Source organism: Glandiceps talaboti, chromosome 21 (assembly GCF_964340395.1).
Source record: "Glandiceps talaboti chromosome 21, keGlaTala1.1, whole genome shotgun sequence".
Taxonomy (NCBI): Eukaryota; Metazoa; Hemichordata; class Enteropneusta; family Spengelidae; genus Glandiceps; species Glandiceps talaboti.
In genome coordinates, this window is record NC_135569.1 from 11,044,533 (window position 1) to 11,056,470 (window position 11,938).

At 36.5% G+C, this 11,938-nt stretch overlaps 1 protein-coding gene across 2 annotated transcripts in view; it reads left to right on the forward strand.

The window, feature by feature from the left end:
• Positions 1-10,568, forward strand: part of LOC144451093 (calsyntenin-1-like) — a 34,666-nt gene extending 24,098 nt beyond the window's left edge. For both annotated transcript variants that reach the window (XM_078141865.1, XM_078141864.1), the window contains 10 exons: positions 2,087-2,341; positions 2,803-3,087; positions 3,926-4,122; positions 4,735-4,847; positions 5,014-5,225; positions 5,481-5,630; positions 6,044-6,189; positions 6,837-6,990; positions 7,639-7,808; positions 8,600-10,568. In XM_078141865.1, coding sequence (XP_077997991.1) covers positions 2,087-2,341; positions 2,803-3,087; positions 3,926-4,122; positions 4,735-4,847; positions 5,014-5,225; positions 5,481-5,630; positions 6,044-6,189; positions 6,837-6,990; positions 7,639-7,808; positions 8,600-8,770 — 1,853 coding nt within the window. In that variant the 3' untranslated portion in view covers positions 8,771-10,568. The remainder of the gene's footprint in view (positions 1-2,086; positions 2,342-2,802; positions 3,088-3,925; positions 4,123-4,734; positions 4,848-5,013; positions 5,226-5,480; positions 5,631-6,043; positions 6,190-6,836; positions 6,991-7,638; positions 7,809-8,599) is intronic.
• The last annotated feature ends 1,370 nt before the right edge of the window (positions 10,569-11,938 follow it).

The window sequence follows — 11,938 nt, forward strand, 5'->3', positions numbered from 1 at the left end:
ACTCACATATTATTTGCATAAAAAATTTCATGAGTTGAAGGGTGTGTTGATTTCCTCCTTGAGTTACCTATCGTCTGTTTCTCATCCATCTTACCTTCTGTTGCCATGTCATTCCGAAATGAGATTGAAGAAATACACCCGTTACCATAGCAATAGGATATTAACTTCCAATTTGGGTTATTGATTATTATTTGGAAATGTTTGGTGCAAAGAGATACTGTGTAATGTAGGTTACTTATCATCTGAGAGGCCTGGTGAGGTGTTTCCCTGATTTACTCTCTTTTCCGTTAATTGACGGGATTGGAAGTAGACTCGGAGAGTAAACACATAATGCTTGTCAATTTAAGGATTCCATTAGATTGAATTTGTTGACATATGAAAGGGTTAAAAGGGCCAGTGAAGGACAAGATTTGAAATGTCACTTCTCTATCTCAAAATGTAGAAGGTTATGATGTCAGCTAAAACTGTAATCTTTATAAATTATGATATATATTGACACATCGTTAGATTACTATGACTACTCAAGTTGTGTGCCATTAAAACAGATTGTTTGTTGTTATTTCTGTACTGTCTATTCTGATCCTGTTTTTTCCCAACTTGTAATTTTTGTGTACAAACAAATATACACCCACTCCTTTTGCTGGTAGAAAAAAGGTTAAATTGCACAGTGGAAAATCATGTCAACAACGAAATACAAGGGCTGTAGTAAAGTGATCGACCCAAAATGTTGATCAGCTTGGTAGATCAGAGGTGATGGGATGTGATGAAAAATTAATGTATATGTCCACATAGTCTAGCTGATGAGTTTTAATCTGAAGATGTATGTGGGGTACAAATCTTCAGATTCAAACCCAAAGCTACCAGTATAATCTCTAGACTAAAGTCAGCAGTGAAGCAGCTTGGTAGATGAAATGAATTAAACAAGTGATAACACACAATCTCGTTGCTAAAAACCTCGGAACTGCTTGCATAGTAATACCTTTGTATTAAATTCCTAGTTTAAAAAAATGATTTTTACTCATCAAGTCAGAAATTTTAATTTTGTGAGTAGACATTTTCATTTCTAGCTCTGACCGACGAGTCTGTGAATATATTTTCTTGCAATAAAGTAATCATTATTGTGGTATTATAGACCATCCGGTTTTTTCTACAGTGGTAAATGTAAGCAAATAAAGTGCTCAAAAGTAACCATAGATTCAGTGAATGTGATTTTGATTAAAACAGACATAGGAAGTGCATTTTCCGTTCTGATTTAACTGAATAAATAACTAAGCAATGGAGTATTTACAGAAGGATTTTGTGTTTTCTGCTGAATAGAAAAATCTGTTATAATAGATAAAGTAAATATGGAATGACAAGAAAGTATTTTTAGACTAACATATTGATTTGATGGCGTTATAGCTTCACTATTAAGATTTTAGGTAAATCGTATATCTCAAAGTTGTCCATTTTGAGTGCTTTGTGCTATTTATCATCAGAAATATGTGATTACTGCGACATGTTCAACTGTCAAGGGCTTTAATCTTTTGAGAGCGGAAGTCATATTTCTTTCCAGTATTTAGTTTTGAAGATTCAAGGAGATATACATGCAGTGTTTCGTATCCTATATGTACCTAGGAGTATTATTTCTATAGCTTAATTTTGACTTCCAGAAATTGAAACGAAAAAATAATGATTGCATTAATTATTCATATTTCAAAAAAAAGTAGCCAATGAGACTACATGTATGTCGTATGGTGATGTTGTTTTTTCATAATTCGTGGTGTTTTCCCCCTGAAAATGATATGTAAAATTTGAGAAAACTGATTTAAATTAATTTCATCAGTTTCCTCAAATCTTAGGTGTGGGATAGGTACTCTTGTAAGGGTGTGGGGCGTACCCAGCTAGTAAAGGTTTATATTCAAACAAGTTGACATGATTTCTTGCTGATGTATCTTCTTGTAGTAACTGTGGAGTTCATAGATGGTGTATGTTTTATTGAACAAAATTAACATAATTTCTCTCCGTATTACGACATAGCTGGTGTACATGCATGTTCCATCGCACAAAATTAACATAATTTCTCACACTGTTTTTATGATAATAGGTGCAGAGTCTGGAAGTATTGAGTTATTGCCATCACCAGGTGTAGGCCATTCCTGGACTGAAGCTTTGAACAGAGATGAAGGCAATGAGAGTGACCAGATATATGAATTTGATGGTGAGACAACCGCTGTAGTTGTGCCAGACGATGTCGTCCCTGCCAATCTTACTGAACAATTCACTATCTCAACATGGATGAAACATGGACCTAACTATGGAGAAGGCAAAGAAACCATACTCTGTACATCAGATAAATCTGGTATGTCTAAAATACTCCCAATTTCTAAAATTCCTACAGTATTTTTGCTCGGGTTGAGGAAACCGGGTAACAGAAAGGGATCAAAATGGCCATAAACAGTAACAGCATGCATACTACTTTAATGCATTCTAACAACTTTCACTGGTTGCTGACCATGGATTTTGTTTGAACTTCAACAGATTATACCTTGTGTAGTAGTTACTGTTTATATCATTAGCTAAACACTGAGCCCACATGGTGTAAGTGATGTTTGTGTGTTATCTTTATGGTGTTGATCTCAACAACATGAAGTCTTGTGATCAGACTCACTGATCTTGATAGTTCATGTAATAGCTTTGACTCGGTCTGGGGAAAAGCACTGTAATTTGATTGATAAAATGTATCAGAATTTAGTTTAATTTAACTTTTTGCTTCCTCCTGTTCAACGTATTTAAGATTGTTATGTTTATAATTGTTTGCAGGTCTTGACCGCCACCATATTGCAATGTACATCCACAACTGCCGTTTGGTGTTCCTACTTCGTCGTGACTTTGGAGACCTCGAAAGCTTCCGTCCCGCCGAGTTCCGTTGGAAGCTGGATCAAGTATGCGACAAATCCTGGCATCATTATGTCCTCAACGTAGACTTCCCTCAAGTCCGATTGTTTGTTGATGGTGACTCCTATGAACCACATCACGTCACACAAGATTGGCCTCTTCACCATAGTAACATAGAGACTGTTCAGACCATTGGTGCTGCATGGCAAGGTAACATCACACACATCTACACTCACACACCTACACTCACACACCTACACTCACTCACACACAAACAACAACACACACACACACACACACACACACACACACACACACACACACACACATACATACATACATACATACATACATACATACATACATACATATACACACTCACACGTATACAATCACACACGCATACATACATACATACATACATACATACATACATACATACATACATACATACATACATACATACATACATACGTACGTAAGTACGTACGTACATACATACATACATACACACACATACACACACTCATACACACATACATACATACATACATACATACATACATGCACATGCACACACACACACACACACACACACACACACACACACACACACACACACACAATAGAGAAATAAATGGTTACAGCACAGAAACTGTTCAATTTAGGGTTAGTGAGAAACTCCTTGTGTGTTATAACCTTTGCAATTCATTTGATTTCCAAACTCAGAATCTGCAAGTTGGTGGCTTGCACCTCACTACTTCCATTTGTATCTAAAGGATTTAAGTCCATGGGCAAAATTTGAGCGACAATTATGCTTGTCAACCCAGCTGTTAAATTTGGGAACTGGTAGGATAGAGGTGGTAATATGTGTTCTTTATGCCTGTGTGGTTATAGACACTGCAATGGATTTTATGGTACTCAGGGTGTTGACGAAGTATAAAGGGCTGTAATGCTGTCATCCATCAGAGTTGATAGTTGGAGAGTGCTTTGAGCACTGTGTTAGAAAGAGGCGTCTGAAAACAGTCATTTATTTCTTACTTTGTAGGAGCTGATGAAGAATTTGTACAATATCTGAAAGGATACTTGGCAGGTCTAACCATACGCCCAGGTAGTATTGAAAGTGAGAGAGTTATTGCCTGTCTTCATGGCTGCAAAGAAAGCCTAGAGTTCCATGCCTTTGATCTCCTAGAACCTGGCCAAGAAGCTACCTTCAACCAAGCACAGTCAGAACTCACTCTCAAGGTAGGTATTGTGATGCTATCAGGTTGTATAGCTAGTGTGTGTGTGTCAGTGTGTGTGTGTGTGTGTGTGTGTGTGTGTGTGTGTGTGTGTGTGTGTGTGTGTGTGTGTGTGTGTGTGTGTGCGCGCGTGTGCGTGCATGCGTGCGTGCATGGAGTGCATGCGTGCGTGCATGGAGTGCAAGCATGCATAGCCTTTGTCTGCAAATCAGATCGTTATAATCTTGTATGAGACACAAAGAGTAGTGGAGTTGTGCAACTCAAGTGAAGAAGATTAGGCAAAATAATTTTTACAGGGTACCTTCCAGATCTGAACGTTGTCTGCACTGTTTTTATCTTATATAAACAAGTACTTATCTGATGCTACTTACTAACACATGTAGTTATCAGTTATTACATTTAACTATCACATCACACTTAGAACAAATTATTAAAATGAACTATTTATTAACATACGATTTAGATATACCCAGAAATTGATATTGACATCATGAAAGTATACTGTAGGAATGATCTTGATAAGTTATATGTAAGTAAGTAGTCATTACAGTTAAAAATAGTGTTTCAAGTTGGACTATGTAATATTGATGTATGCATTGTTTTATTTTGCTGCTAGGGTCAACTGGTAGGAGACAACTTTGTAAAAGTAATGCAGCGTGTGGCCTATGTCAATTCCCGTCAATTTCCAACACCTGGTATGAGAATCATCAGAGTATCTACCAAAGCACGGTAAGTAGAATTTAATGTGAAGCAATATTTGTGATGTAAGCAGGCTACACAAGAAGTAGATTTTAGACCAGGCATTGTAAATTATAATAATAATCTCTGCTCTGTTACGTGGGTTCTGCAAGATGACCTGGCAAATTTGACTAAATAAAGTACGTCTTCGTTTCAGATGTGACGATGAAGATATTCTGATTCCTGATGTGGAATCCTACATCATGGTATTACAGCCAGAAGAACCAACAATAACCATCACTGGCACTCAACATCATGCCCACAAAGTTAGTGACTTTGAAGCTGGTATTCAGCTCTTTAGCAGTATCAACATTGTCAGCACCCTTGAAGAAGAACAAGAAGAGGAGGACGAAGAAGCTGTCATGGAAGGTAACTATGGTTACAAAACCAGTATTTGGTATAGCAAGCGTACAGGAAAAAAGAAAGATTATGTAGTTTGGCCACTGGTGGCGCTGTTCATGAATCAACAGGATCCTTAATTAATGTATGAATTTGAATATTGTCCTTGCCTATCACAAGTCATTCTTGGTTAATATAACTGTCTGAGCATACAAGACTGAGAAGCATTGAATTCTGAATCATATTGTAGGTAGTAATTCATTGATGTCTTTATTTCTCCAATAGCTGTCAATATTGCTCATAACTTGGATTCCTGCATGGTTAAAGTAAGTCCAGCCTTCGATGAGAAGTATGAATACTTGGACCTACCTGCTGCTGAGTTACAGAAATGGAGACTTGAACTGTTCAATTCATCGGAAGAACTCGTTATCAGAGGTAAATATGTAAAATATATAGCAGACGTTAGTGAGTGGGTTAGAGGTTGGAAGGTTGTGGGGTGGGAGGGTTGTCAAGAATTTGTTATCAGAGGTAAATATGTAAAACATATAGCAGACATTGTTAGAGGGGGGGGGGGCGTTGTCAAGAGCTTGTTCTGAGATACAAGCCGTCTTGGTCTGTAACTGGCAATTTACAAGTGGTGTTACTAGTATCTGAGCTACTCAAAAAAATTATAGGCAGAACATAGACACTGGCCATGGCTTTATATGATTTTGAACTGTAGTCCTAGATATGCATTCTGCATAGGTGTTACTCAAAGTGGACTTAAAGTAAAGTTTCTCATTAAAAGCTGTAATTGTTATCTGATATAAAAATGAATGCTAATAACAATGGTGTGTATTATTTGACAGGTGTGGATTCCATTGCTAACTATATAGATGTACTCTCCAAAATCAAATATCTTAACATGAATGCTGGCAAATACTTTGACCGCGTCTTTACCCTATCCTGCTCTGAACTGAGTGGACGTTATACAAGCAATATATTGACAGTACAGGTAAGAATATAGATGTTATGTAAATCTTAGCTGGTTGTGTGTTATCTTGTTTGTGTGTTTTATTTTAAAGGGATCTGTGACATCGCTGGAAACCATTTGATAAAAAACTTGAAATTCACAATTTACTATTATATTAGCTTTGAACATACGACCTCTTTCTACAAGTTACTAATCACCTGAAAATCATGAGCAAGACCTAAAAAACATTGTTTGGTTATCTGACGCCAAACTTTTTTGTGTATTCAAGAAAAAAATAAAAATCGCAAAAGTTGTGAAGTCTCACAAGAAATAGTGAATGCAGAAACTGACATCATTTTAAAAAGACATATAAAACTCTTCTTCCAATCTGTAATGGCTGTACATCTGATGAGAAGAAACCAATAACACAGAGACCATATGGAAAACAACGGAACACATAACTACCTGAACTAGACACTCAATGAAAAAAAAAATTACCCTACCCCACCTATTCTAAAATTGAACATAATCGGAAAAACACAATTTTTTTTGAGGCTTAATATGTTAACTCTACATTTTATCTGATGGCTTGACAGTGTTATGCTCAGCTGAGTTTTGCATTTTTTCACGTTTTTCACGTTTTCATATACTAATGAAGCACTATTTGCAATGTCTTCTCTGACCAATAGGTGAACGTATTACATACCAGTTTCCCAGGACCCAAAGTCAATCATGATAAAGCAAATGAACACATGAAAGTCACCTTCAAACATAGCTCGCTCAATAAAGAAGTGGGTAAAGATCCACTGTCAGCTGGTAAAGGAGTGGCTGCCAGCACTACAGGTAGGTTGATAGCAAACCTAACAAGAGAACAAAACAAGCATTAAGAAAAGTAGTAAGAGACAGACAGACAGACAGACAGACAGACAGACAGACAGACAGAGATGAAAAAAGTTGTAGTGATTGTGGGACCAGATTTTGAATCCTGTAATTTTTAGCTACCATTGGTCAAAGCTGAAAGCGGGCTACTACATTAAGTTCTATCATTCTGTTTGCTGCTGCATCGACATGCACATGCCGATTTCATTCAAACTTTGCATAAAGGGGATGTACCATATAGGGGCATATACATGTTCTTTAGTTATTTTCAAATTTGAAAAAGTGACAGAAACAAGTGTGTTTTACAATTACATTTTCACTGTAATACACAAATAGACCTGAATATGATACTAGATATAAAATGGTGTCTAATTCTTGGTACCTGTAATACAATTTTACCACCTTGGTATGTCATAAAAGTTATTTCTCAGTCAACATTATACCTTCTGCTCCACATCCTACACATGCATTACTACAAGTCAAGCTTGTTCTATTTTGACACTCTAGCATGAGGTAAGATGTTATTGCAGGTACCGAGAATTATTTTGATAACCGAAATTATATCCAAATTTGACTGTACAACTGAAATTATGTTTTTTTGGTTATTGACAGGCACTGCAATGACAGCAGTTATTGTAGCTTGTGTTGGCTTCCTGGTTTTCATGATTGTGTTGGGAATATTCCGTATTCGTGCCGCTCATCGTCGTGCTCAAGTTGGTGATGACAAACAAGAAATGGCTTGGGATGACTCCTCCCTCACAATTACTGTCAACCCAATGCAGGTAAGTCTACATAACTTCTATAACGCTAAATACCCAATTTTTCAATCCCAGGTTCTTGCATTAGTGTTATCTTGTCATTGGAAGCACAATGTTGACATCGTTGTCACTTGAAAATATCACTTCTACCTTTCCAGCTCATTGACAAAATAAAGATGAAAAATGTTGATAGGTTACTAGTATTGGTTTCAAAGTTAATCTCCAAGTTTACTTCACTTGTGGAAGTGTACAGTGAAGTACTTGAAGACTTCATGATCTATCTCAGTTGGATACTGATAAGTAGTCAATGGGTTTGCCTGAATGAATAGACAACTTTATACAAGGAGTTGTCTGCTTGTCCTTGACTAAGTCTTGCTTTCTTTTCAGAGGTATATGCTCATCAATTTTGTGTTTGAACGAGTCCTTTTTAAATACCTATACGTTATATCTATGAAAGAATGCACATATTCGAAGTAGAATTACTTACTATTGTAGCAGCCATATCAGTCAAAAATACATGGGACTTGTATTTCCAGACAAGGCAACTACTAAATGTGTCCACCCTGGTGTTTACTGCTGATATTATCTCTTAGTTTTAGTGTAACTTCAACAATGTCACTGTTGTAGCAAATGTGCAAAGTTGTAAACCAATTCTCGTAAATCTAATAATATCTATGTAAACGTTGTTGTTCTTTATTTTGTCAAATCAGCTGTAACACCCAATATTTGAATCCCGGTGTTAGTAAGATTTTTTCAAAGTAGTTGATACTTTCAACATCTCTGTAGCATAACCTATACTTACTCTTTCTACATAGCAAACCTTGGAGTACGATGATGCAGAATTCCAGGCTGGACAAGAAGATAGCGATTCCAGCGACGATGATGATGATAGCAGTTGTCACGACGACCTTGACAGCTCAGAAGATGAAGAAGAGCCAAGTAAAGAACATCAACTTGAGTGGGATGATTCTACTTTAACTTTTTGAGCATCAGTTGTATAGAGACCCCCTAACAGACTTAATATTATCACCTGCTTATATCATCTGCAGTGATTCACTTTTGATTGACTTGTTTACAGGATACATCTTTTGCTCAGACTAGGGGGTCTTTTGTTTTTAGTTTGGCTGCCACAGAAACAAAAACCTGAGAAAATTGAAGTATACCACTCGAGAATATTATATTAGTGACAAGAACACTATTAATAGATACCAGTACAATCAGTGTACGAGTGTAATCTGGCACATCAATAACTTCACTTCCAAATATACGTAATCAATTCACATTTACAGTCACAATGTAATCAGCTGAGGGGAGGGGGAAAGGGGAGGGAGAAATGGGGTAAGAAGGTTTGAAAAGTTGAATGTATATTATTAGGTACTGTGCTGCAACTCTCTGACGATGAAGTAATCCCTCCCGATGTAAAACAAGCATTTTTGCCATCTAACAAACCAAGCAGAATGTTTTGATAAATGAAGGGGGGAAGGGAAGGGGAGGGGGGAATTGAGGGAAGCATTTAGTCTTTCCAATCATTTATTGAACAATAATATTTTTTTCTGCGAGTTTGTGTCGCTTTTACCAGACATTACATAGGAACTGGTTTGTGTGAATAGAATTACTTCAAACTCTGTGTAAGAAATGAAAACAGGAATTGTATGCAGTGATATATATAGAGCTGTATGATTTGTGCATCAGAATAATAACCAAACTTTAGGATGGGACGGGGTGGGAGGGGAGGGTAGGGGAGGGGGGAGAGAACATAATAATTCTAGTACAAATTTCATTGGTATGTGGTTCATAGTGTAGAGTTTGATAATATTTATATTACAGAGAGAGAGAGCTTATCATGTGTGCCGCAAGGTAACTTGGTTGTTGTTTTTTTCGTTTTTTTTTTTCATTGATAAATGTGTGACAATCTGGAGCAGTGTTGATTCACAGCGTCAAAATGGCACTCCATCTATCAACCACATTTGAAATGTTTCATTTGTATAAATATTATATCAATAATAATTTCTATGTTAACGCTTCAAGTAATACTTTTTTGGAGGGATAGTCAGATATGTATGGAACAAAAAAAAAATTGTGAATCGAATCGAAATCTTGTCGTCTGATTTTTATGAAACGAGCTGAATGAAAGTTCACTATGTATTTTTATCGTATATAGTACAATATTTCCAACACTGTCCTTTTATTCAATATTATGTTTTTAGTAAGACTATTAGAACTACAAAAAAATGTCGACGTCGTTTTATTTGGGACTTGATCATGTCATTATATTTGATTGATGTTTTTATTATTCTTAAAAAGTACAATAATATGGTAGTGTGAGCCAAAATGATGATATATTAGTTTTCTAGTTTTTAGATTGTTGCACAGCAGGGATATTTGAATACTATCGAGCAAAATTTCATGTACACTACCAAGTAATAACCCTAGTTTGCCATCCTTTCAAACTAAAGAGCTAAATCATTTTCAACTGTTATGTATTCCAGGTTACAAATAATGTTTCAAATTTTCCCTTTTCTGTAGAACATATTATTTTACGAGTGCTGATAGATTTTATGGGCAAGGTAGTGGGTCTTGTTTAATTACCGTATTGCAAATTTTGGGCAAGCTAGTGGGTCTTGTTTACATTCAAGTATTGCAAATTTTGGGCAAGCTAGTGGGTCTTGTTTAAATTCCAGTATTGCAAAGTTTGTAGTTAAAGTAGACACAAATTTTTCTTTTCTTTCTTTTATGTGTCACTGTCCTGTATAATTAAATAATCACTTGTAATTAACCCTTAAACCTGTGTCTTGTGTTCTATTATGTGTGTGTGTGTGTGTGTGTGTGTGTGTGTGTGTGTGTATCTGTATGTGAGTGTGCATACCTCGCCGGTCCCTGCTTACATTGCATTCGTATACAGGTATCTGGAAACTGCATCTAGTGTGCTGATTGGCTGAGGACGGCAGACCACCCAAGAATACCATAAAGGATATCAATGTGGAAATATACAGTATGCACTTTTGGTAATTCAATATGGCGGATCCAACATGGCAATTACTAGTTACCTGCGGTCTCGCATAAACTGATAGGTCATGTGAGAATGTGTGTGTGGTATGGTTTGTGTGTTGTACAGCAAAGTATTGATTTAGTTTGTCTATATCACTGGATCTATGACCTCATTAGTATTCATCCTCACCAGCATGGTACTAGTAGCCAATCAAACTCAGTCATTTAGTCTCACCCAGCATACCTTTAAATTATCACTCAACCTTCATGCTTTGTGTACTTGATGGAGGTTGGTGGTGTCGATGCTTACATTGACAGAATAATTTAATTTGTATAATCAAAGTCTGACTAAGTGTAATTACTCCCAGTTGAGACCATTTAGTTTTAGGGGGTACTTTAAAACCGTTGGTATCGGCTACCATTACAAGCTGGTAAGGACAAGTTCTAGTGTAGTCATAAATGCAATGACATAGGCCAATATGTCTGCAGCCAGTAGAGATACATGGAGACGAGCTGACTGATGCAATACTTTACCCCAATTTGACTTTATCACAGAGTTAGTATAGCCCAGAGACTTGTCTTGGTGTTACGATCTGTCCCAATTTTCATCTCTGCAATAATCGACATCACTAAACTACTGATATGGGCATGGATTTGTTGCTAGCTGGTCATATTTCCTTACACTTTGAGTGTTTATTGAATATTCATTTGCCTACCCAGCCCTGTTGTTATCTTTGTGATATGCATCATCATTTCACTGTTGCTGCTAGAACCAATTTTGTCAACAACAAAAATGTTTTCAACAATAAATGCAGAATAACACCTCCAGAAACATCCCCACCAAGTTTCAACCTTATCACCATGCAGTTTCAAGATATGTTTTTTACCAAACTTGAGAGAATTTTCGACCTAATTTACATATTGCTGATGGGATCATCACCAGAATCAATTTGATTTGAACAGTTTCCCAACTAGACACCCAAGGTAATACACCCACCAGATATCATGGCAACCGGTATAGCTGTTTATACACACACACACACACACACTTTGCCATCCTTATAGCACTACTGAACCTTATCAGTTCAGTCGTGCTAACAAGAGAATGTATCAGTTTGTTGCATATTTCTAGCCTCACAATAAAAAAATTTTAAGTTTCATTTATG